The sequence below is a fragment of the Piliocolobus tephrosceles genome, chromosome 2 (genome assembly GCF_002776525.5).
Source record: "Piliocolobus tephrosceles isolate RC106 chromosome 2, ASM277652v3, whole genome shotgun sequence".
NCBI classification, from domain to species: Eukaryota; Metazoa; Chordata; class Mammalia; order Primates; family Cercopithecidae; genus Piliocolobus; species Piliocolobus tephrosceles.
Genome location: NC_045435.1, coordinates 89,372,948 through 89,399,550, shown reverse-complemented (window position 1 = coordinate 89,399,550; position 26,603 = coordinate 89,372,948). Strand labels below are relative to the sequence as shown.

Below are 26,603 nucleotides of genomic sequence, written 5' to 3'. Positions count from 1 at the left end.
CAGTTTTCTACAATCAGCTCTGGCCCGTGGCCTGCACTCACTCACTTATCCTCACAACAACCTTGATGACTTGGATGCTATAATTATTTTTCCCATTTTGGAGATGCAGAAACAGGCACAGAGTGGTTCTCACGTCTCACATGGGGTGACCCCTTGGGTGTGAGAAGTGCAGAGCAGGGAGGGGAGCCCGGGCGTCAGCTCCAGAGCCTGTGCTCTTACCCACCACTACACAGCACCCCAGGAGAGTGGGCTCACTAAGTGAACCTAAATGCTCTTCCCATCTTGCACATACAAACGAATCTTGCCTGAAAGGTGAACTGGAGTTTTAGGTGACCTGAGTGCCAGTCGGCAGGAAGGCCCTAGTGAAGTGAGGGGAGGCAGTACAACATAAAGTACCAGAGGGCATGGGCTCTGGGGAGCTGGTCCAGCTTCTCGCTGCCATTCCACTAGTCATTGGTGGTGTAGCCTTGGGGAGTGACTTCCCCTCTCTAAGCCTCTGTTTCTTCATCAGTATAATGAAGACATTAACTCCCACCTCACCAGGTTGCTGTGAAGACGAGAGGTGATTCTTGTAGGGTTCCAAACCAACCCCAGCCCGGACCCCACAGACTTGCTAGTATTGGCAGCAGTGACGTCCATTGTGCCAACCCAGTAGCTGAGACACCGGGGGAAGGCGGGAACAGTGCACATCCTCCCATTCACCCACCGAGAAGGGCCAGCTGCTGACGAGGCAGAGCGGCAAGGTCACTCACCTAAGGGGCTCTTTGAATGTCTTCTTGGACTTGGCTTTCTTCCCAGGTTTGGTAGACGAAGGGGTGACTCCGAGTCCAAAGTTTTGTCTTTCAGGCTCACCCACCAGGTGGCCATCAACATCCACAAGCCCCGCCTACATAGAGAGGCCAGCCAAAGGTCTGTGAGTTAGATTAAGGGCTTGGGCCCCTTGGGGACCCACATGTATATGGCCCAAGGCTCAGGGTGGACATGTTCACCGTACACACCAAGGTTTGGCAGCTGCTGATACCAGCCTCAGGCTGTCCCCAGTAGAGCGGTCCCTGATCACTCTGCCAAATGTTCACTTTCCACATGCACCCCCTCACCAGTATGGCACCTCATTCCATACTCTGGAGATTTAAAAGCTTATTTCCAACCTAATTCCAGGAATTTGTCTTTAATATTATTATCCATGTTTCTACCTTATGAAAATTATTTTTAATTCAAAAGTGGTTTACTCTTACACAGGTCGCCTGTGTTCATTCTGGTGTTACCTTTATCTGTTGCAATCCTAGCTCTGGTTTAATGCATAATACTTGCTGGCTCTGCAAAGGTCTGAGGATGGTAAATCTGAGGTGAGTGCTGTTGGCAAGTGGCAACTATGCTTACCTTCTGGATAGCAGAAATGGCTGCAAAGTCATTCCTGTCAATGAAGGTGTACTTCCTGCGCAAAGTGGATTCCACTTCCTGTTCCTGTTGGCTTGGGAGACAGCACGAGAGAACAGCTTGTACCTGGGGCCATGCTGAATCCACTGGGGTAAGAACCAAGTACTGGGGTTAAAAGTCATATGGGCAAGGTCCCTTGTATGGGGCCACACCTTCATCATGAACCAGACCAGACAAAAGGACAAAGGACTCACTTTCCCCTGCCCCATTGCATATACCCACTGTCCAACCCCCAAACCTGCAGGGGCCACCTTATGCCATGTGTATGTGCTCTAAGATGACACTTGATAAGGACTGTAAGCTTCACATGGGACCATGTGGGGTTCTGTCTTAGGTTCTGTCTCTAACAGGCCCCTTGGAATCATGTGACCAGCTTTAGTGACACCACCTAGCATAAGCTGCTTAGACTATGGGTATGTTTGCACCCAAGTAAACCACAAATGCCTCCTGAGGTGGGGGTGTGTGGCAATATTCACAAGGTGAATATTCACAACACCCTGCTCTGGGCACACTCAGAGCTGGCACTCCATAAACACCTCCTGTCCAATTAATGAACTCACTGAATATCCACCAGGGACCCAGGCATGCCCCCAAGGACTCTGATTTGGCTCTTCATCCACAAGCATGAAGAGGATGCTCTTGGAGGCAAGTGTCCAGATCGCAGGAGATGAAAATGGCAGCCTGATGTAGGAGTGAGGCAGGGGTGGGGGTCTCTCACCTCAGAACCACCCGGAACTGGTTGAACACCTCCTTGATCTGTCTAAGGTTGATTATCTGGAGGGAAGAGAGCAAGGCAGAGGTTAGACCAAGGGCATCTAGAGGTACCAGGTTGCATCTATATTAGTAGAGAAATCAAGACCACTTGGCTGACCCCTGGACCATCAGTCTCAAGAAAAGGACATTTGCACACAGCCTCTCAGCAAAGTGGCAGCCAAGCCCTCCTCCAGAGCACAGAAACACCTGATTAATAATTTTAAGCCGGGCACGGTGGCTCAAGCCTGTAATCCCAGCACTTTGGGAGGCCGAGATGGGCGGATCACAAGGTCAGGAGATCGAGACCATCCTGGCTAACACGGTGAAACCCCGTCTCTACTAAAAAATACAAAAAACTAGCCGGGCAAGGTGGCGGGTGCCTGTAGTCCCAGCTACTCGGGAGGCTGAGGCAGGAGAATGGCGTGAACCTGGGAGGCGGAGCTTGCAGTGAGCTGAGATCTGGCCACTGCACTCCAGCCTGGGCGACAGAGCGAGATGCCGTCTCAAAAAAAAAAATAATAATAATAATTTTAAATCTAAGTATTTGCTGAGGCTATAAAAACCACCTTTTCTAAGTAGAGACCTCTATAAAATGAAATGATTCTATACCTTGAAAATACCTTCTAAAGTTTTTTATAAATAAAACGTATTTCCTCAGCTTTCTCTTACTTCCAAAAGGCTCTGCCTGCTGTCTTCAGATGGAGCCCATTTATAGACCTGTCTTTATGGGCACAGACACACACACATGAGGCCGGAGGAAGGTTACTGGCCTCCCCCCGGGCCTAAAGCCCACAGCATTCCCCTTGACCAAGGGTTAATTCGGGACTGCCCCTCCTGTGAAGGCCAGAAGAGTCCATCCCTTAGTTGCCCCAGGCCTGCTTCTTGGAGTTGCCCATAGTAACAGGGGGGTCTGCCCATGTCTCCAAGAAGAGGGGTTCAATGGACTGCACTGTGAAAACAGGATGCAGCCTCTTCCCCTGAGGACCCTTCCTTGTGGGGCAGTTTCCCCCTCCTTGGCCCACTCCAACATGGGCCCTGGGGTCTACCTTGTAGACAACCAGCATGACCACTATCCTTTATCAGCTTCATTCTGCGGACACAGTCAAGCCACCCAGGTGCAGCAGTTCAGTTCATCACCACTCCGTTTCCCTCCCCACTAGGCAGGTAAGGCCACTGAAGTACACGAGGTTGAGTATTTTGCCAAGGTCACTTAGCAAAGAGGCAGCTGAGCTAGGATTCAATCCCAGAAAGCCTGGCTCTAGGGCCTGTGCTTGTGTCCCTGAGATGAACTGAAGGGTCCCTGACATCAAGAGTCCAGCACCACCCTCCACCCACTGCACCCATTCATGTGAGGTTCTGAGGCTAGCAGAGCATGCGTTGGGGTGTGCCCAGGATAGGGAGGTCCAGGCTGGCTCAGCACAGTGGTCACAGAGGGGTTCCTTACATCGATCTCGTCCAGCGTCCCCTCTAGGTACCTCCGCACCTGGGAGTTGATCTCAGCAATCTGGATTTCATCCATGGGTTCATAGGTCACAAAGGTGCGGTTGGTCTTGAAGGAGGATGAAGAACATGTGGATAAGCAACAAGAACCCGAGCCCATGTGGGAGTGGCAGGGGCCATTCTGACAGGCAAAGTAGGGAGGCTGGGCACAGGCCCTGGCTGACCAAGCTGGCTCATTCCCTTCATCATCGGGTCCTGCCAGAGGGCCTAACACACAGGCCAGGTGCTGGGGTCAGAGATGGGTAATGGGGTCGGGGAGGAAAGGAAAGGCCCTTAGACATGGGGTCTGCTACTGCAGACAGAGGCTCTGCTGCCTGAGTCCCAGCAGACTCTGCAGCATGAGAACTGCGAGGATGGGAGGTACGCGCTGCCTCTGCCTTGAGGCCCCTCAGGACCGCTGGAGGACTCTGCCTTCACCCCCTGTCCTCATGGCCCCTTGCAGCTGCCCCTTTCCTGCCACTCAGCCTGCCCCCTGACCCCACCTACTACTGGCCTTGACCCATTATGCTGTCTGCCCCTAGCCCCAGTTGCCCCTTACCCCAGCACCTCTGCCCTCCTTCCTTGCTTCTAGCCTCTTACCAGGCTGTCATGGATGGCCAGCTCCTGCTTGAGCAGTGCTAGTTCCTTCTCCAGGTTCTTGACCATTCTCTGCCGGGAAACATGGTAGGGTGGGGGCCGACAGGAAGGGTAATCAGAGAAGCTACCCTGTCTCTTCCACAGCAAGAGCACAATTCTTCATTCTGTGCCCAGACATCCCGGCCATTCCTGGATCCACAGGGTATGCTTTCAGCTTCTGGCGATTACCTCCCCACTGGTGACTTTTCCCCAACAGGGGTGAGTTTAGGGTCTGTGAGGACCTGAATAGTACCCTGGCCTTTGCCACTGGCAGCAAAAGAGACAGCACAAGCTACAGGGCCACCTCAAACCCCAACTCCCAGGGGCCCCAAGCTTCTTCCAGTCTACCAGGATAATGGCCCTTTTGGTGCAGCCTACAGACTCCAGAATGCTTTCTCTTTTTTTGAGACAGAGTTTTGCTCTTGTCGCCCAGGCTGGAGTGCAATGGTATGGTCTCAGCTCACTGCAACCTCCGCCTCCTGGGTTCAAGTGATTCTCTTGGCTCAGCCTACTGAGCAGCTGGGATTACAGTTGCCCACCACCACACCCAGCTAATTTTTATAATTTTAGTAGAGACATGGTTTCACCATGTTGGCCAGGGTGGTCTCAAACTCCGGACCTCAGGTGATCCGCCCACCTCAGCCTCCCACAGTGCTGGGATTACAGGCATGAGCCACCGTGCCCAGCACCAGAATGCTTTCTTTTTAGAGACAGGCTCTTGCTCTGTCCTCCAGGCTGGAGTGCAGTGTCACCATCATGGGTCACTGCAGCCTCAACCTCCTGGGCTCAAGCAATCCTCTCACCTCAGCCTCCTGAGTAGGTCATGCTATAGGTACACACTGCTATACCCAGCTAATTTTTGTAGAGACAGGGGTCCCACTATGTTGCTCATGCTGGTATCAAACTCGTGGGCTCAGGCAATCCTCTTGCCTCGGACTCCCAAAGGCTGGGATTACAGGTGTGAGCCATCATGCCTGGCCTCCAGGATGCTTTCTATGCATGGTTATAACCCTCATCCTTTTACCCTCATCCTCACCAACCACTGCATGAACATATCACCACTCACCAATGATAATCATGTATGTCACCTCTTATTTTTTATTTTTATTTTTTTTTGAGATGGGGTCTCGCTCTGTTGCCCAGGCTGGAGTACAGTGGCGTGATCTCAGCTCACTGCAACCTCTGCCTCCCGGGTTCATGTGATTCTCCTGCCTCAGCCTCCCAAGTAGCTGGGATTATAGGCATGCACCAACCCACCTGGCTAATTTTTGTATTTTTAGTAGAGACGGGGTTTTGCCACGTTGGCCAGGCTAGTCTCGAACTCTTGACATCAGGTGATCTGCCCTCCTCAGCCTCCCAAAGTGCAGGGATTACAAGTGTGAGTCACTGTGACTGGCCTCACCTCTAATTTTTTGCTGCTTACAAACAATGCTGCAAGAACATTTTTGTACTCATATTTATGTCCTTAGAGATTTCTGCAGAAAAACACAGTGATCTATGAGGCTTTTGAGATCTGCCCCCATTATCTCTTATCTGCTTCTCTTCCCTGGTGCACTCCAACCACTTCCACAAATTGGTATGCTTCTGCCTCTGCACTGCCTGTCCACTGCCCTGGAATTTTCTTCTCCTAGGTACTTCCAAGACTCATTCACTTACCTCCTGAAAATCTTTTTTCAAAATCTTCTAAATTAGGTACACCACAATTACTCTTTAAAATTGTAATTCCAGCCAGGTGCGGTGGCTCAGCCCTGTAATCCCAGTACTTAGGGAGGCCGAGGCAGGTGGATCATCTGAAGTTAGGAGTTCGAGACCATCCTTATGAAATCTCGTCTCTACAAAAATTACAAAAGTTGGCCGAGCATGGTGGCGTGCGCCTGCAATCCCAACTACTGGAGAGGCTAAGGCAGGAGAATTGTTTGAACCCGGGAGGTGGAGGTTGCAGGGAGATGGAGGTTGCAGTGAGCTGAGACCATGCCATTGCACTCCAGCCTGAGCGATAGAGCGAGTCTCTGTCTCAAAATAAATAAATAAATAAATAATTGTAATTCCTTCTCTACCCCCGCAACATGCTTTAAAAATCTTTTTTTTTTCATAGCATATTTTGCCTTTTAACATACTCTAGATTAGTGTTGTCCAATAGAACTTTCTGCAATGATTGAAATATTCCATATTTGTGCTGCCCAGTATGGTAATGATGAGACACATACAGCTACTGAACACTTGAAACGTGGCTAGGGTGCCTGAAGAAGTAATTCTAATTTTAATTAATTTAAACAGCCACATTTGAGTAGCGGTTACTGTATTAAACAGCGAAGCTTTAGAACCTACCTATTTATTGTGATTATTATTATGCATCTCCCCTACTCCCATCAGACTGCAGGCTCAGAGATTTGTTTCTGTTCACGCAGTCAGGTATCCCAAGTGCTTTAAAAAGCACCTGGCACATAGTAAGCACTCCATAGATTTTAGGTAAGAAAATAAATGATACATTTCGAGGAGAAGAATCGCTAAGTCATTTTATATTTGATATTTACCAGCTGAGTGTCTTCCCTAAAAGAGGCACAAGAAACTGCAAGCTGAGAACCCTTGCTGTGAACAGTAGAACTTCCTTTAGTTGTCATAAAAGGGCCACTGGAGGGAGCTCCTGACACCTGGATCCCGGGACTGGTAACCAAAACTGTGACCAGTCCACCGCCCCACTGGCCCTCTCCCAGACCAAAGGCCTGCTGTACTCTAGCCCTCATCCAACCAGGTCACCTGGGCACTGAGGCCCAACTGCCCTCACATAGCAAGGGTCAACAGAACCCCTGGCATCCTGATGGCTCTGTGGCAATTCAGGTACAAAGCCTGGGACCCAAGGCATGTGACCAGTGTCCAGATGCTGGATCTGCCCCTCTGGGAAGCCCCACAAAGGTCTCCTTCAGGTGTGGACTTCCTGTGGATCAATGGGAGAGGCCTGGTGGCCAGTCTCACCTGTCCACATGCCCTCTTTCTCCCAGCTCTAGAAAATATATCATGGCCCAGCTACAGAAAGTTTGACTGAGCCATCAGGGGCCTCCAGCTTGATGACTCTGTTCAGTGAGGCACAGCAGAGCCAAACTTACATGTCTGGGCCAATCAGAAGGCGATATAGGAGGCCAGGTACAGTGGCACATGCCTGTAATCCCAGCACTTTAGGAGGCCAAGGCGGGCAGATCACTTGAGGTCAGGAGTTCAAGACAAGCCTGGCCAACATGGCAAAACCCCGTCTCTACTAAAAATAAAAAATAAAAAATAGCTGGGCGCGGTGGCACATGACTGTAACCCCAGCTACTCAGAAGACTGAGGCGGGAGAATTGCTTGAACCTGAGGGGTAGAGGGTGCAGTGAGCTGAGATCACGCCACTGCACTCCAGCCTGGGCAACAGAGTGAGACCCTGTCTCAGAAACAACAACAACAACAAACAGGGCTTTTTTTAGATAGAAAAAAAAATGCCTTGGAAATAGCATAGACTCATGTAAGTTTCCTAATAGGCATTTTCATTATAAATGTAATGAGGATAATTCAGAGAATTCTGCTGAAGCTGCACATCAGGCTGTGCAGCAGCTCTCGGGTCAGGCTGCTTTCCAATTTTCATCCTGCTGCAGCTTGCCGGTGTATCTTCTCTTGGTGGAATGGGGTATACTAAGTTTCTCTCTGCTGGCTGTTTATGCCTGAGGCTCACAGCCCTTTACATCACTTCAGAGAATCACTGACTGGCAGAGTGGGAGGGTCACTGGAGGTTATCAGGCCAACTTTCTTGTTCATAGAGGACGACCCTGAGGTTGAGAGGGTCTGAGCAACTCGCCACAGAGAGCTTGTGGCGGAGGTGGATTAGGAACCCAGTCTTCTGCCTTATAGCCAGCCCCATCAACCAAAGAAATTCTGAAGAAGCGATTCCACCCTCTTGAAAACAGGCGTCAATACAGAAGACAGTGCTGAAAATGACCTGAGAACACTGGCTACGGTCTATGAAAGGCAGTAACCAAAATAATGTTTCCACATCTCTGTCAAGAACTCATGTTTGTAAAGAAGAATGCTTATCAGAAAGATTATACCCACATTCACACTGGATGGCACAGAGACTCACTCGGTTGTCCAGAGTCAACAGTGCAGATCTTAGAACAGAAATGACGTGAAAAAGCATGATTCTCCAACTTCACCAGACACAGTGGCTCACACCTGTAATCCCAGCACTTTGGGAGGTTAAGAGGATCCCCTGAGCCCAGGAGCTCAAGACCATCCTGGGCAACATAGGGAGACCCCATCACTACAGAAAAAAAAAAAAAAAAAAAAAAAATTAGGCGTGGTGGTGCAGGCCTGCGGTCCCAGCTACTTGGCAGGCTGAGGTGGGAGAATTGCTTGAGCCCAGGCAGTTGAGGCTGCAGTGAGCCATGACAGTGCCACTGCACTCCAGCTTGGGTGACAAAACAAGACCCTATCTAAAAAAAGATAATAAAAAATAAAAAATAGGGGCATGAAAAACCTTCAAGAAAGGTACAACATTCACCCAGCCAGGTTCACAGGTAGCAATGTTGATAATCCTAAGCTAAGGGAACGCCAAATAAGGAAAGATAAGAAGGTCGAGCATGTTGGCTCATGCTTGCAATCCCAGCACTTTGGGAGGCTGAGGCTGGAGGATCACGAGGTCAGGAGTTCGACACCAGCCTGACCAACACAATGAAACCCTGTCTCTACTAAAAATACATAAATTAGCTGGGGGTGGTGGCAGGTGCCTGTAATCCCAGCTACTTAGGAGGCTGAGACAGGAGAATTGCTTGAACCTGGGAGGTGGAGGTTGCAGTGAGCCGAGATTGTGCCACTGCACTCCAGCCTGGGAGACAGAGCTAGACTCCATCTAAAACAAAACAAAAACAAAAAGATAAGAAAATCTTCAAGAATACTGAAAAGCAGAAAAGCATACAAAATAATGCCATAAAACCTGGGCAAACTGCCCCAAAATGTGACTTCAATGGCATGCTGTCACATTGGCTTCAAGGGTGGTTTGTTTGTTTGTTTGTTTGGACAGATTCTCCCTCTATTGCCCAGGCTGGAGTGCAGTGGTATGGTCTCCATTCATTGCAACCACTGCCTCCCAGGCACAAGTGATTCTTGTGCCTCAGCCTCCCGAGTAGCTAGGAGTACAGGCATGCACCACTACACCCAGTTAATTTTTAAATATTTTAGTAGAGATGGGGTTTCTCCATGTTGTCCAGGTTGGTCTTGCACTCCTGGCCTCAAGTGATCCGCCTGCCTCAGCCTCCCAAAGTGCTGGGATTACAGGCACGAGCCATGCTTTTTTAAGAAGTAAAACATTTCAGATAAATGTGAAGCTTCTGTATACCATGCTCCAAATCCACTCCCCTCCCATCCCAAAAGGAACCTCTGGCCTCAGTCTGTTTTTTTCACTCCCATGCATTTTTTCTTTTACTGCACACACATATATCCATTAATGATATCAGCATCTGTCTGCATGTTTTTATATGTGGTGTAAATAATAGAGACTATCATTTGGGCCACTTCAGGCATCTAGGTTTTTTCTCACTTGAGATTTATCCATTCAGGTAGCTCTAGCTCTGGCTCCCTCACCCCACAACTCATTTAGCTACTCCCCTGTTAAAGGATATTGACTATGTTTCTAATTTTTTTGCTATTACAGTTAAGTATTATAAAGAGTCATTATTTAATCATCATTACAATAAGTCTATAAAGAGACTTGTAGACTCTGTAGAAGAATGGTGCTCACGGTGCTTGTTTTAATAGTGACTTCTATAGTCTCTCACACATGTGAGAATGTCTCTAGACTATATATACCTAGAAGCAATACTGCTGCTCTGCAGAAGGGAGAGGAGTGCTAGTCAACATTTATTGAACATTTACTCCATGGCAATACTATGCTAAGAGGTTTCTACACATCATCTCATTCTTCACAAGATCTCTTTGAGCATGGACTGTGTTATGTACCCAACTTACAAATGAAGAAACTGAGCCTTAGAAAGTGCAGCTATTTTGGCCAGGTGTGGTGGCTCACTCCTGTAATCCCCGAACTCTGGGAGGCCGAGGCAGGCAGATCATCTGAGGTCAGGAGTTTGAGACCAGCTTGGCCAACGTGGTGAAACCCTGTCTCTACTAAAAATACAAAAATTAGCTCAGTGTGGTGGCGGGCGCCTGTAGTCCCAGCTACTCGGGAGGCTGAGGCAAGAGAATGGCTTGAACCTGGGAGGCAGAGGTTGCAGTGAGCATGGATCGCACCACTGCACTCCCGCCTGGGTGAGACCCGGTCTCAAAAAACCAAAATTAGCTGGGTATGGTAGCATGTGCCTGTAATCCCAGACACTTGGGAGGCTGAGGCAGGAGAATGGCTTGAACCTGGGAGGTAGAGGTTGCAGTGAGCCGAGATTGTGCCACTGCACTCCAGCCTGGGTGACATAGGGAGACTGTCTCCAAAAAAAAAAAAAGTGTAGGTGTTTTGCTGAGGCTATATACAGCTAGTGGAGGAAAGAGCAGGGTGCTAAACCCAGGAGAGCCCAATCCAGTTGCCATGGCCTTAACTAGGATGCCAGTGGTTCTCAAAGTGTGGCCCCAAGAGAGGAGGCATCAGTGTCATAAAAGGGCCTAAAGAACTTACTAGAAATGGGATAGAAGCTGACCTTAAGATGAAAATTTTTTAAAAAGGAAAGAAAAAAAAGGGAATCTTCAGGCCCCACCCTAGACCTGCAGAATCAGAAACTCTGGGAATGGATCTAGTGACCTGTGGTTCAACATCGATCAGGTGATTCTGATGCCTTGTCACATTTGAGAACCGCTGCTCTAAGCTCCACTCCCTCCCCAATCTCCAAACCATGGGTTAGTTCTACAGAGCCACAGGGACTGTCATTTTCCTTCAGGATTTAGAATCTGAAAAGTTTAACTGGTTTGTTGAGCTTAGGGCTTACAAATGCTCCTTTCTCCATGAGCTATGATTCCATAAGCATCTTAGAGGAAAGCCAAATTCACAATAAATGTGTTTTTACTACACCAGGTGTTGCCAGAATGCTCCCCAAAGTGGTTGTATCAATTCCACTTCGACCAGAAGTGGACAAGAGTTTCCACTTCTCCACATTCTTGTCATCATTTTGTGTTGTCAAAAACATTCTATTTTTTGCTAATTTGAGGGTAGAATTTCACTGAGGTTTTAATTTGTATTTCCCTTGTTAATGGTGATGCTGAGCACACCCTCTGATTGGCCAGCTCTGTTTTCTGGGAAGAAAGAGATTCTGCAGTGACACCGCCAGGTGATTCTGAAAGATGGTCCACACCACTTTAGCCCTTAGCTCAAGGGAAACCTCATGTAGAAGCCTAGAGCACCCAGAGTTCCTGGAGCCTCACATGTGAACTTGTTGGTGGCCCGACCTAGCCCTTTCACCCCATGACAGCCCCTAAGGGTCTCCAGGGACTCTGAAGACTCTGGCCAGTCCAGGAGTGGAAAGGGGCTGACCCAGGGCTGCATGGCGATCTTTGGTTGAGGCAGGAAGGGAAGCCTCGCTTGTGTGACCCAAGTAGCAAACCCACACACTTTCCCCACAGTGGGATACCTGCCCACAACCCCTGATGTACCTCAGCATCATACTTTTCATTGATGGCAGGCTCAGTGGTGACTAGCTTCATCCTGCTGGCAAATCTCAGCGAAGATAGCTGAAAAACAGAGCAGGTAGACGTCAGATGGCTCACTACTAAACTGAGACCCCAAGAGACCGGCCTTCTCAGAGACCTTGCCTGCCCTTTCCTGGCTCCATAGGCTCTCTTGTCAACCCGTGTTTGTTCCCTTCCCCCGGAGGACATTGGTCAAAAGGGTTCTTGGGTATGAGGTCCCCATAAGAAGAGCAGGAAGGTGACAGAGGGCACATCCAGCAGCCTGGTCCTCGTCAGGCAAACTATGAGGATGCGCACTGGTCTATTTCTTCATACAAACCTGACTTCTTTTACCTGTAGGCCTCTGCTCGGGTGACCCCTGCCTGGAGTACCCTTTTCTGTCCTCCTATGCTGTCTGCCTTCCTACGTTCCACTCTCTCTCCAAGACTCAGCTGAAAACCAGCTTCCTTCCTGAGCCCTCCTGGTTTTCCTTCACATGAAACGTCTCTGCCCCTTCCACAAACCACAGTGTTTCCCCTCCTTCATGCAGTTTTCAGGGTCTAGATCAGCCATGTCCAACAGAGATACAAATGCAAACTACAGATGTAAGCCATACAAGTAATTTTATATTTTCTAGTACCATATAAGAAAAGTTAAAAAGAAGCAGATGCAAATAATTTTAATATGTTTTACTTAAATTTTAACCCAAGATATCAAAAATATTATGATTTGTTTGTGGGGTTTTGTTTTGTTCTTTTGAGACAGGGTGTTGCTCTGTCATCCAGGTTGGAGTGCAGTGGCACAATGTTAGCTCACTGCAGCCTCAACCTTCTGGGTTCAGGCAATCCTCCCACCTCAGCCTCCTGAGTAGCTGGGGCTACAGGTGTGAGCCACTGTACCTGGTCCCAAAATGTTATAATTTCAACATGTAATCAACATTTTTAAATTATTGAGATATTTTACCATCTGATATGGTTTGGATCTGTGTCCCCACCCAAATCTCATGTTGAAATATAATCCCCAATGCTGGAGGTGGAGCCTGGTGGGAGGTGAGTGGATCATGGGGGCAGACTTCTCCTTTGGTACTGTTATCATGGTAGTGAGTGAGTTCTTATAAGATCTGGTCATTTCAACGTGTGGCACCTCCCTGCCCCTCACTTTCTTCCTCCTGCTCCTGTCATGCAACACGTCTTCTCCTGCTTTGCCTTCTGCCATGAGTAAAAGCTCCCCGAGGCCATCCCCAAAGCAGATGCTGCCATGCTTCCTGTACAGCCTGTGGAACCATGAGTCAATTAAACCTCTTTTCTTTATAAAGTACCCAGTCTCAGGTGTGAGAACAGACTAATACACTTCTTTTTTGGTGCTGGGTCTTTGAAATCTTGTGTGCATTTTACACTTGCATAATATGTCAGTCAGGACTAGCCACATCTGAGTGCTCCATAGCTACATATGGCCAGTGGCTGCCTTAGTGGCCAGTGCAGGTCTAGCCCCTGAGCAGCGTCTGCTCAAACTTTACCCTGTGAAGACTCCCCTGAGCCATTCCCCGGAGGGCAGATGCTCAGGCCCCCTGATGAATGACTCAGCAGTCTGGGTGGGAATGGGTAGTTCTGCTGCATTTGGAGGCAGGGGCCTCCAGCTACACATGCTGAGAAATGCTGCTCTGGGGCGTGATCAATCTGTTAATGAAGCCTGGACTCTGCCCACCAGCCTCAGCCAAGTGTCCTCCCCACCATCCACAGGTTTGAGCTGAAAGGATTCACTGCCGGCACAGGGATAGGCCCCTACCAGCCTTGTCCTCTGTATACACTTCCCTCAGGGACCTCTCTGCTGCCGAGCCACGTGGCCATGTCAGGACAGGAGGGGTACTGGGCTCTCTCAGCCTCCCTTCCGCAAGGCTTATGGCTATCATGTCTAACCCTGCATCCAACATTTGGGGCCTGGACCTCCCAGAGTGGCCTCAGCTTGCTCAGCCCTTCATTCTGTGAGAGAAGGGGCAGATAATGAGTAGGTAAGCTCATGCCAAGTTATGATAAGGCCAACCCTCCCTCGGCGCTTGCTGTGGCCGGGCTCTGCACTAAGTGTAGAGGCATGGTTGCTCATTTAATCCTCACAACTTCCTATAAAGTAGACGCATCATCAACCCAGTTTTATACATGAGGACACTGAAACACAGGGAGGTCAAGTCACCCACCCACAGCCACAGAGCTGGTCTGTGGCCACACAGGAATTCAACTCAGGCACTCCAGCTCCCAAGTCTGTGCTCTTCACAGCTGGGAGCAGGACCGATAGGAAACCCATCCTAGAGACTGGGTGGGCTCTGGGAGGGGTCAGAGGAGTAGTTTGCCAGGTGATGGGGAAGGCATAAGGGCATCCTGATGGAGGGACAGTAGGCCCCAAGTGTGAGGGAGGCGAGAGCCAGGTCAACATCTCAGGTGGACTGAGACAATGACAGGGCATTCTGGGAGGAGACTCAGTGGTACTGGCAGTGGAACTGAGAAGGGCCTTGAGGAATCATAGGCCTGGGGAATCAGTTTCTCAGGTAAGGCCAGCAAGTGGTAGGTGTGTGGTAAATGTCGAACCTGAAAGGAGGGAGGCATTAGAATGCTCATTAGCCTTTGCTATTCAGTAATGAGGCTAAAAATTCAACTCAGCAGAGGTCTAAAATGTGTATGTGTGCTGACTGGCCTCTATGTCTTTGGCCCATTGCTTGTGAATAGAGATATTTGCAAAATAGGTAAAATGAGACCACTAGGAAAGATAAATATCCGCATAGAAGCATGCTCCACAATGGACTCTCGGGCCCCTGGGACACTAAGAGTGACTGATGCCTGCAGGGTCCCAGCAGAGTCTCTCTGGAAGGGGAACCAGCCAAGGATAATTATGGCTGGAGGCCTTTGGAGCAGCCACGGGAGCAGGCCCAGATCCCATGCCTCACTGCTTGGATGTTAGCTCAGGGATGGAGGGCTCCTCCCTGGCAGTGACAAACAGCCAGGGGCCTCAGGAGGCAGGCCTAGAGATTCTAGCCTCAGGCCATGCTGGGCTATCTCGTATCTCAATGAATGATCCTGAAATAAGGAAGCAGGCTAGGAGTGGCTGACCCCTAAGTGGCCCAGAGGAAAGACTGAAAGGGCTCTTCCTTGGGCAGTCTACTCTGGTGGCTCAGAGCTCAGCCACTGACCCCCTGTGTGACCACTGACAGATCTCACAACTTCTCTGTAAGGTGAAGGGAGAGCTGCCTTGATAAGGTATATAATGCGCTCCGTACAGAGCTGGTTCACAGCAAGCCCTCAGGAAGACGTCTCTGTGATTACAGGTGGTGTTGCTTCTGTGCAGGGCCAAGTCAGACTCTCCTGCTCCAAGTATAGCAGCAAGTATGGCCATGTCCCATCCCTGTGGTTACTCACGCACACATGTACAGTGTCACTGCATAAAGCAACACAATCCATGATGAGAACAGTTTTCAAGTTTCAACACATTTGGAAAAGACAATCATTAGCTTTCATACCCCCAATATACCTTTCTCCCAAACCCCTGAGACTCCTCCAACAGCTCCTCTGGGCTCTGGGTTCAGTCCTGGGCAGAGAACCCAAGGGGTACATGGGCACAAGCCCCTGGAGATGGTGGGTACTAGGAGAGTTGTTTCCTGAGCTGTAACCATCACAGGAGGTGGGGATAAAGGGAGACAGGGAGGTTCTACTGTCTTGGAGGGCATCTTTCTTAACAAGGCAGCCAGGAAGCCCATTTCTTATGGCTCTTCTTGGGGTTCAACCGTGTGTTTTTTTGTTTGTTTGTTTGTTTTTTGTTTTTTTTTTTTTCCTTTTGAGATGGAGTCTTGCTCTGTCACCCAGGTTGGAGTGCAGTGGCCCAATCTCTGCTCACTACAACCTCTGCCTCCAGGGTTCAAGCGATTCTCTTGTCTCAGCCTCCCAACTAACTGGGATTACAGGTGCCTGCCACCATGCCCTGCTAATTTTTGTGTTTTTAGTAGAGACAGGATTTCACCATGTTGGCCAGGCTGGTCTCAAACTCCTTACCTCAAGGAGTGATCTGCCCACCTCAGCCTCCCAAAGTGCTGGGATTACAGGCATGAGCCATCATGCCTGGCCTCAACCATGCTTTTTATGCCATGAGACCAAGAAGTTCCAGAAGTCTTCCTCTGGGGATGCTGCCTGCACGTCAGCTGGAGCTCTCCTCCCCTGCCTCCCAAGTCCCAGGGTGCTGGATATATGACAGGAGCATTCTCCTTGGAAGCTGGGACAGTCCCTAATGCACACAGCTGGGAGACCCTGCAGGCATGTCTTGCCCTGAAGCATCTTTGGAAATAACCTGTTTCACCTAAGTAGATTATCCAGGTGACTGAAGCTTGCCTTAAACATCCACACTTGAAAAGTAAAATGTCTAATGATAGCTTTTCTAATCTGTCTCTTGTGGGGTTTCTTTGTTTTGTTTTTGAGACATCTCGCTCTGTCACCAAGGCTGGAGTGCAGTGGCACGATCTCGGCTCACTACAACCTCTGCCTCCCAGGTTCAAGCGATTCTCCTGCCTCAGCCTCCCAAGTAGCTAGGACCACAGGCGTGCACCACCACGCCCGGTTAATTTTTGTATTTTTAGTAGAGATAAGGTTTCACCATGTTGCTCAGGCTGGTCTGGAACTCCTGATCTCAGGTGATCCACCTGCTTCAGCCTCCCAAAGTGCTGGGATTACAGGTGTGAGCCACCACGCCCGGCCCCTAATCTGTCTTATGTATGATGGGTGGCACTTCAGAGGAAGGTTGAGAAAGCCCCAGGCTGGAGGTGCTCAGCTGTGTGGACTCACCTGTGTCACTGGGCTAGACCTTTATTCCTGCCTCTAATTCTCACAAGCTTCTCCCTTCCCCAGGCCACCTGTGTCCTGCCACTTGGATAATCTCCCTGACTAATCCCACCTCTGGCCACAGCCCTCCCCTACTCAAACCCTGTGACAGCTGCAGCCACCTGTAGGAGAACAGCCAAAGCCTCAGCTGGGCCACCAGGGCCCATTCAGCCCCTGTGATTTCTTTTCTTCTTCTTGCTGAGAGCCCCCAACCCCCACAGCAGACAGATGTTCCTGGTGTGGGTCACATCTTCAGTCCCACTATTACCTCTGCCAGGAATACCTCCACTTATCCTACCACCAAGCCTTTAACCCCAGCCACCTCAGTGCCCACCTTTCCCTACTCTAGCTTCAGGAAAAGTTCCCCACCACCCCCATCCTGGCCTCCTCTGAAGGTCTCCTCCTTCTGGGACTCACATTACTTAGGACCATGGCTTCTCTCTTTTTCTGGGTTGAGGATGCTGAGGCCCAAGGCCATTTATGACTAATTTCTACCAGGTTACGCCTCGTTACCATGGTGCACATGGCAGGTGCTTAATACCATCTGCTCATACTGGCCTTATAACCACAGCCTGGAACCCTGTGGGGTTTTCAAGATGTTTAAACATGCCTGATTATAAAGAACAAGTGATCAATGATCCTTCTTGATCCCAATTCCAGGAGCAGCACCCCAGGAAACATGGTCCTTGTCTTCACAAAGCTGGCTCTCAGTCTCCCTCCCCATGCAGTCCCCCATGCTGAGCCCGCCTGCTGGCTGGCCCTCTTCCTCCACACAGTTTAGTGCTTGGTGTGTGGATTCTGGCTCTGGGCCCCCTCAACAACTGTGGCTCAGACTCACCCCTGGATCCTTCCACTCTTGCCAATGTCTATAGTCACTGTGCCAGCTTAGCCAGCCTGGAGCCTTACCCTGCCCTGGCACCCATGAGGGGGGATTCCGATCTGGTTTCATTGACTGTCTTTACATACCGTTTCTTCTAACTGGGCAGCTTCTCCATAGATGTTTGTCACGAGGACCATATTGCAGTTTCCCCCTGCAGAAAGCAAGACACAGAAGGGCTGTGAACCATGTGTTTTTTCTGCTCAAAGGAGTTGATGGGGTCTGTTACACACTGAATGTTTTTTGTTTGTTTTTTTGAAACAGGGCCTCACCATGTCACCCAGGCTGTAGTGCAGTGACACGATTACAGCTCACTGCAGCCTCAATCTCCTGGGCTGAAGCAATCCTCCTGCCTCAGCCTCCCAAGCAGCTGGGACCACAGGTGCACACCACCACATCTGGCTAATTTTTTTTGTTTTTAGAGACAAGGTCTTGCTATGTTGCCCAGGCTGGTCTTGAACTCCTGGCCTCAAGCGATCCTCCTGCCTCAGCCTCCCAAAATGCTGGGATTACAGGTGTGAGCCACTGCACCTGGTCAAGACTGAATGTTTTTGTCTTTACAAAATTCATATGTTGAAGTCGTAACCCCTATGTGATGGTATCTGAATGTGAGGACTTGGGGAGGGGGAGGTAATTTGGTTTAGTTGAAGTCAGAGGGTGGGGCCCCCACGATGGGGTTAGTGTCCTTATAAGAAAAGACATCAGAGCCCTCTCTTTCTTTCCATGTGAGGATACGCAAGAAGGTGGCCATCTGCAAGCCAGGAGGAGGGCCCTCACTAGGCATTGAATCTGCTGGCACTTGAATCTTGAACCTTCCAGTCTCCAGAACTATGTGAAATAAATGCCTGTTGTTTACGCCACTTAGTGTATGGTATTTTCTTATAGCAGGTGAACTGAGACAGGGTCAGAGAGGACACATACATTTGTGAGGCTGGGAGGTAAGGGGAAGAGAGAAAGAGAGGCCACCAGATGTACCTAAAAGAGGATGCAGGAGAAAATAGCAGAGGAGAGATGATACAGGATACAGGGCAGGGAGGGGCAGGGACAGGAGAGGGAGGTATGAGTCAGAGCTTTGCTCAGGGTGGCACTCAGTTAACAATCAGACACTAGTGACTGTGTTGTCAGGCTTAACACAAAGGCCTAGGGCCATAAGGATGATAAGACACAGCCCCTGCTCTGTCTAGGAGGCTGCAAGGGAAGGGAAGACACTATGGGAGAGAGGCCCTCACCCCAAGTCTTCAGGCTGTGAAGGATTCTGCCAGCTGTTCCCTCAGGACAAGGGGAAAAGAGAAGGTATTCCTAGTACAGGTAAAAAGCCTAAGGAAGGTTCTGAGCGGTGAATAGCATGGTGTGTTCTGGGCACAGTGCTTGATTCTGCCTTTCCAGGTGTCTGAAGTCACTATGAATGTGCTGCAGGTGAATCCATGCCACCAGGAGGGAGCAATTCTATTACTGCCAGTGGCAGATGTGCCAAACCTGTCCCTCCTCAAAGACACAGACCCTCGTCCCTGGACAGCAACTGTACCCCTCACCTAACGAGTCCTTCAGAGCATGGGTGAGCTTGCACTGCCGAAAGGGGATGTGGTCCCGCTTCTGGTCCCCAAGGGCAATGATGGCCTGCTCCAGGAATGACAGCGATTTGTTGATGTAGGTGGCTTCCTTCAGGACTTGGCCCTCAGACTAGAAAGCAAAAGTCAGTTCCACTTTGGATGGAATCAAGCAGCTGCCCCACTAAGAACAGCAGCCTTCCTGGTCTGGAGAAACGCTGTAAGTCTGTGGTCAGGCCAGCGCCTCCTTCCCAGAACCAGAGTCTTCCCGCAGTGTCATGAGACCGTATTCCATCTTGGGCTAATAATGGTAATACCAAAACTCAGAAATACTCATTTGAACACTCACGTGAACGCTCGTGAGAATGTGAATGCTTACATGAATATTGATATGGACATTCACTCAAAGATTCACATTAGTATGAATATGTGCTGAAATACTTGTCTAGATATTTCAGCAAAGAATCCCATGAATATTCACACAAACACTCATGAATGCACATACAAATGCTCATCTGAATACTCTTGTTAATACTCGTGCTAATACACTCATACAAATATTTATTTGAAATATTCATGCGAATACTCATATTCATTCACAAAGAAGCCAGGTGTGGTGGCTCACACTTGTAATCCCAGTACTTTGGGAGACCAAAGCAGGAGGATCACTTGAGCCCAGGAGTTCAAGTTCAGCCTTGGCAACATAGCAAGACCCCGTCTCTACAAGAAAATTTAAAAATTATCCGGTCACGGTGGTGCGTACCTGTGGTCCCAGATACTTGAGAGACTGAAGTGGGAGGATCATTTGAGCCTGGGAGGTCAAGGCTGCAGTGAGCTGTGTTTGTGCTACTGTACCCCAGCCTGGGAGACAGAGTGAGACTGTGTCTCAAAACAACAACAACAAAAACACACACAGAGAAATGCTATACCAGCAAAGAATATTTACTGAGCAGTGAGTGCCAGGCACTTTGCTAAGAATGTAGAGGGCACTATCTCATTTAATGTTTACAAAAATCCTCTGAGCTATGAACCGCCTCCAGGTAATAGCTGTTCCCTCTTTGCCAATCCTGTCCCTCCAGCAAGCCCACATGTCCTACTTCGCCTAGCTCAGGACTGTGTTCACAAATATCCAATGAGTCATGGCCCAGATGTGCGGGCACTATGCCAGAAAGAGGGCTCGTGGCTTATTGAGTAGCAACTTCCAGCCCCCATCACTTACCCCAGACTTCCCCAGCCTCTCTGAGCCTGCCAGATCCACCAAGTTAATTTTGGAAGTGATGTACTTTTCCTCTGATAAGGTCCGGGAATGGGCCTACAAAACATCCAAGCAGAAGTTAGACTGTCACAGGGAGAAGTTTCTGACTGAGCAGGCCCCATGGGAACTGACTGCCGCGTCTGGGCTGATCAAAGAGCTTGCACCTACCTCTAAGTAGATGGTGAAAATGCAGTGTGATCTAGAAGAGTTTTTGTTCATAGTGTGGGAGGCTATAATCCTGTTGGTCTCACCCTGAAGAGGAAGGGAATCATAGGCAACATTTTGAAAAACAAAAACGACAAAGCACTTGCGTCATTTTTCGATTATACCAATAGCTACACAAGTAGTCTCACATCACTGCAATCAGCTGGGCCTTCCAGGCAAACGTCTATTATAAACTAATAGAAAGGGAGTCCACATCTATACTTTCACTCACTGCTGGGAACGTGTGAATTGGTATAGCTTTCTGAAAAGCAAAGTGACAATAAAAATCAAGAGCCTTAAAAATGTCTATGAATATTGAATCAGAATCAACCTGCATGTCCAATAATTTGGGAATGGTCTATGTGTACAATGGAATATTGGGCAGCCAGGAAAATGCTGACACATAGTTTTTAATAACAGAGAAATGGGGCCAGGCGCAGTGGCTCACGCCTGTAATCCCAGCACTTTGGGAGGCCGAGATGGGCGGATCACAAGGTCAGGAGATCGAGACCATCCTGGCTAACATGGTGAAACCCCGTCTCTACTAAAAATACAAAAAATTAGCTGGGCATGGTGGCGGGTGCCTGTAGTCCCAGCTACTCTGGAGGCTGAGGCAGGAGAATGGCGTGAACCCAGGAGGCGGAGCTTGCAGTGAGCCGAGATCATGCCACTGCACACAAGCCTGGGCGACAGAGTCCGTCTAAAAAAACAAACAAAAAAAACAGAAATGTAGAATCCAAAATCATATTATAGCATATTATAGCATGATCTAAGGAATGCAAAAGCATTTATAGAAGAAATAAGCAGAATTCTGCTACTAGGATGTTAATAATAATTGCTTCTGGGTTGGGATTTATAGGTTCTTTTTTCTTTTTTATACAGTTTTGTATTTTTTTTTAGTGAGCGTGTATTACTTTAAAAAATAATAATTTATATTTTTATTTATTTATTTTGTGTTCTCCTTGATATTTATTTATTTATTTTATTATTATTTTTTTTTTTGAGACGGAGTCTGGCTCTGTCTCCCAGGCTGGAGTGCAGTGGCCGGATCTCAGCTCACTGCAAGCTCCGCCTCCCGGGTTTACACCATTCTCCTGCCTCAGCCTCTGGAGTAGCTGGGACTACAGGCGCCCGCCACCTCGCCTGGCTAGTTTTTTGTATTTTTAGTAGAGACGGGGTTTCACCGTGTTAGCCAGGATGGTCTTGATCTCCTGACCTCGTGATCCGCCCGTCTCGGCCTCCCAAAGTGCTGGGATTACAGGCTTGAGCCACCACGCCCGGCCTATTTTTTTTTTTTTTTTTTTGAGACAGCGTCTCAGTCTGTCACCATACTAGAGTGTGGTGGCACGATCTCGGCTCACCACAACCTCTGCCTCCCGGGTCCAAGCCATCCTCCCACCTCAGCTTCCTGAGTAGCTGGGACTACAAGCATGTACTACCACACCTGGCTAAGTTCTGTATTTTTTGTAGAGACATGGTTTCACCATGTGCCCAGGCTGGTCCGGAACTCATGAGTTCAAGAGATCTGCCCGCCTTGGCCTGCTAAAGTGCTGGGATTACAGGCATGAGCAACTGTGCCTGACCTAGTAATTTGTATTTTTAAAGGGACAGTAGGCCCTTACTTCTAATTTACAGGAGGAGGCCTTATGACCAGAATATACTTAAAAAGGAATGTGGTGGAAATGGCTGTTCTTGGAGAAAAAGGTCTTTGAGAGATAGACTGATGTCTCCTTAAATGCTGATGAGAAATGCTACGAACAAGCCCCAAAGTGAGGGTGGGGGACAGCCCCCTGGGGAGAGGAGAACACCTGCTGAAGAGGGAAGGCCTGAGGCTGTGGAGCAAGCCTAGCAGACCCCTGTGGCCATACCTCTATAGCTTATAGCAGTGAGGCTATATAGTCTGTGGTCAGGCCTGTTCTACAAATCCAGTTACATTCACCAAGAATCTAAGGGGTCACTTCTTCTTTTTTTTTTTTTTTTTTTTTTGAGATCATTCTCACCCTGTTGCCCATGCTAAAGTGCAGTGGCATCATGTTGGCTCATTGCAACCTTTGCCTCCCGGGCTCAAGTGATCCTCCTACCTCAGCCTCCCAAGTAGCTAAAACCACAGGTCATTTTTTGTATTTTTTTTGTAGAGACAGGGTTTCGCCGTGTTGCCCAGGCTGGTCTCAAACTTCTGAGCTCAAGCAATCCTCCTGCCTCAGCCTCCCAAAGTACTAAGATTACAGGCATGAGCCACCACACCAAGTCATTCACCTTTATGCTTCAGTCCCCCTTCTGAAGTACCCTCTTGCCTTGTCTTTCTTTTTTTTTTCTTTTTTTTCTTTTTTTTTTTTTTTTGTATTTTTAATAGAGAGGGGGTTTCATTATGTTGGCCAGGCTGGTCTTGAACTTCTGACTTCCAGTGATCTGCCTGCCCTGGCCTCCCAAAGTTCTGGGATTACAGGCGTGAGACACCACGCCCAGCCTTGCCCTGTCTTTCTGACCTCCTTTTTTTTTTTTTTTCTTTGAGATGGGGTCTCGCTCTGTCCCCCAGGCTGGAGTGCAGTGGTGTGATCTCGGCTCACTGCAAGCTCTGCCTCCCAGGTTCATGCCATTCTCCTGCCTCAGCCTTCCAAGTAGCTAGGACTACAGGCGCCCACCAACACACCCAGCTAACTTTTTGTATTTTTAGTACAGACAGGGTTTAACCGTGTTAGCCAGGATGGTCTCTACTGACCTTGTGATCCACCTGCCTCGGCCTCCCAAAGTGCTGGGATTACAGGTGTGAGACACTGCTCCTGGCCTTTAAAAAAGATCCAGCTATTGACGTTGAGGAAGTAAGTTGCTATGCTGTGAGAAGGCGCTATGATCATGCCTGTGAGTAGCCATTGCACAGGCGCCCATTGCCTGGGCAATATAGCAAGAACTCGCATAAAAAAATAAAGAGTTCCTAGCCTATATGACTTCTAAAAGAATAACATACACTTGACTGATTTCTTGTTTTTGAGACAGAGTATTGCTCTATTACCCAGGCTGGAGTGCAGTGGCATGATCTCGATTTACTGAAACCTCTACCTCCTGGGCTCAAGTGATCCTCCCACCTCAGCCTCCCAAGCAGCTGGGACCACAGGCATGCACCACCATGCCTGACTAATTTTTGTATTTTTGGTAGAGGTGGGGTTTCACTGTGTTGCCCAGGCTGGTCTCAAACCCATGAGCTCAAGTGATCCACCTGCCTTGGCCTCCCAAAGTGCTGGAATTACAGGCGTGAGCCACTGTAGCAGTGCATTTGACTGGTTTCTAAAAGCTTTTATTTTATTTTATTTTTTTGAGATGGAGTCTTGCTCTGTTGCTCAGGCTGCAGTGCAATGGCACAATCTCAGCTCAGTGTGACCTCTGCCTCCCAGGTTCAAGTGATTCTGCTGCCTCAGCCCCCGAGTAGCTGGGATTATAGGTGCACACCACCACTCCCAGCTAATTTTTTTTTTTTTTTTTGAGATGGAGTCTCCCTCTGTCCCCAGGTTGGAGTGCAGTGGTGCAATCTCTGCTCACTGCAACCTCCGCCTCCCAGGTTCAAGCTATTCTCCTGCCTAAGCCTCCCGAGTACTTGGGACTACAGGTGCGCATCACCACGTCCAACTCATTTTTGTATTTGCAGTAGAGATGGGGTTTCACTATGTTGGCCAGGCTGGTCTCAAACTCCTGATTGCAGGTGATCCACCCACCTCAGCCTCCCAAAGTGCTAGCATTACAGGCATCAGCCACCACACCCGGCCTTATTTTTTTCCATACAAGAGCTCATAATTTAACATTAACTGAAAAAAGGGACATAAGAATCATTTCAACTATGTAAAGAAAAAACTGCACAGGAAAAAAGACTGGAAGGAAATGAGCTAAAATATACATTATTGTTGCCTTATGTAAAAAACATTATGCATGAATCATTTTTTTCTTTGTCTTTTTATTTATGTAACAGGAAAGGAAGAGGAAATAAAATTCTTTTTTGTTCCTATATATTTTTTTCAGCACTATCTGAACATGCTAAATGTGCATATGTTAATTTCCATTCTGATAATCAAAGTAAGTAAAAAACTAGCTGGACACAGTAGCTTGCCTGTAATCCCTGCACTTCAAGAGGCTGAGGCGGGAAGATCGCTTAAGCCCAGGAGTTCAAGACTAGCCTGGGCAACATGGTGAGACCTTGTCTCTACAAAAAAAAAAAAATTAAGTGGGCATGGTAGCATGTGCCTGTGGTCCCAGCTACTTGGGAGGCTCAGGCAGGAGGATTACTTGAGCCCAGGAGGTCGAGGCTGCAGTGAGCCATGTTCATGCCAGTATACTCCAGACTTGGAGACAAACCAAGATCCTGTCTCAAAAAAAGAAAAAGAAAAAGAACAAAGAAAAAGAAAAGCTGAGAAGGAGTGTGGGAGGGAGGGAGACAAGGAAAGGAACTCTCAGGTTTTATTATCTCACCTCAAAAAGGAGGCTGAATGCATCCTCCTCCTGACTTGTGAGGTGAACTGACAAGCCCTTAATGAAGACTCCTTGAGGGTTTTCCACGATGGTCATTGGTGTGACTGACGGTCCAACATAGGGCAGAGTGGACAGGAGATCAAACAGGCTCTCATTATAGATTTCCAAGTAGGAAACACGCACAGTGATGGCATGTGTGGGGCGTTCTTCGATCATCCTAAAAACCTAGATGACAGACAAGAGCAGAACTCCAACAGTCAGCTAGCATAAGGGGGGCTTCTTACCTCAGAAGGGAACATAAAGACATACAGAATTATTCTTGTCCTAAAGGAATTGGGTGATATTTAGTATCATCCTATAGTTTTTTGAGGCTTGACATCAGATTGGCTAACACTTGAACCATCTCAAGAAGTAGAAGCATAATGAGTGGAAAGGACTCTGGAGTGAGGATTTCTTATTTTATAGAGTCTCATTATTTATGTGCCTCTTTCAAAATAAAATTATTTGTCGGCTGGGTGCGGTGGCTCATACCTGTAAGCCCAGCACTTTAAGAGGCGGAGGGGGGCAGATCACAAGGTCAGGAGATCGAGCCCATCCTGGCCAACATGGTGAAACCCTGTCTCTACTAAAATTATAAAAGTTAGCTGGGCATGGCGGTGTGTGCCTGTAGTCCCAGCTACTCAGGAGGCTGAGGCAGGAGAATCTTTTGAACCCAGGACACGGAGCTTGCAGTGAGCTGAGATCGTGCCACTTACACTGCACTGCACTGCACTGAGATCGTGCCACTTACCCTGCCACTGCACTCCAGCCTGGGTGACAGAGACTCCATCTCAAAAATAAATAAATAAATAAATAAATAAATAAATAAATAAATAAATAAATAAATAAAATAATTTGTCTATGGTCACTCAGCTAGTAAGGGTAGAAGTAAAGCCAGAACTTAGCCTTCTCAACTCCTAATTCCCTCCCCAGTGCTTATCAAGGAAGGGATAATTCCTGAGGTCCTGCCTTCCTCTAAGAATTTACACCTGTGCTGTTCAAAATGGTAGACATAAGTTACAGGTGGCTGCTGAGTACCTAAAATGTGGCTAGTACAAATGAACTGAATTTTAAATCTTATGTCATTTTAATTACATTTAGATTTAAAAACTGATGCAATTCAGTTATTGGTAAACTTTAAGTATGTCTGGAACAACTTGGGTATGTAAATCTACTTTTTCAACATTTTATGAAATCTAAATACAGATCAAGCATTTCTGATCATATTTATGCCTAAACTGAAATGTGCTCCAAGTATAAAATATGTACTGGATTTCAAAGACTTAGTATGAGAAAAATAATGTAAACTATCTCAATAAGTTTATATTGACTACATGCAGAAATATTTTAAATATATTTAGTTAAATAAAATATATCATTACAATTAATTTCATCTGTTTATTTTTACTTTTTAAAATGTGGTTACTGGAAAACTCAAA

General features: G+C 48.1%; 1 protein-coding gene across 2 annotated transcripts in view; it reads right to left on the bottom strand.

The window, feature by feature from the left end:
• KIF9 (kinesin family member 9) overlaps window positions 1-26,603 on the bottom strand; it is a 53,967-nt gene that overhangs the window by 16,890 nt on the left and 10,474 nt on the right. For both annotated transcript variants that reach the window (XM_023231578.1, XM_023231577.1), the window contains exons 5-15: window positions 25,126-25,350; window positions 20,635-20,718; window positions 20,431-20,523; window positions 19,197-19,344; window positions 17,754-17,818; window positions 11,920-11,997; window positions 4,270-4,338; window positions 3,635-3,739; window positions 2,156-2,211; window positions 1,381-1,471; window positions 753-886 (exon numbers count right to left, since the gene is read on the bottom strand). In XM_023231578.1, coding sequence (XP_023087346.1) covers window positions 753-886; window positions 1,381-1,471; window positions 2,156-2,211; window positions 3,635-3,739; window positions 4,270-4,338; window positions 11,920-11,997; window positions 17,754-17,818; window positions 19,197-19,344; window positions 20,431-20,523; window positions 20,635-20,718; window positions 25,126-25,350 — 1,148 coding nt within the window. The remainder of the gene's footprint in view (window positions 1-752; window positions 887-1,380; window positions 1,472-2,155; window positions 2,212-3,634; window positions 3,740-4,269; window positions 4,339-11,919; window positions 11,998-17,753; window positions 17,819-19,196; window positions 19,345-20,430; window positions 20,524-20,634; window positions 20,719-25,125; window positions 25,351-26,603) is intronic.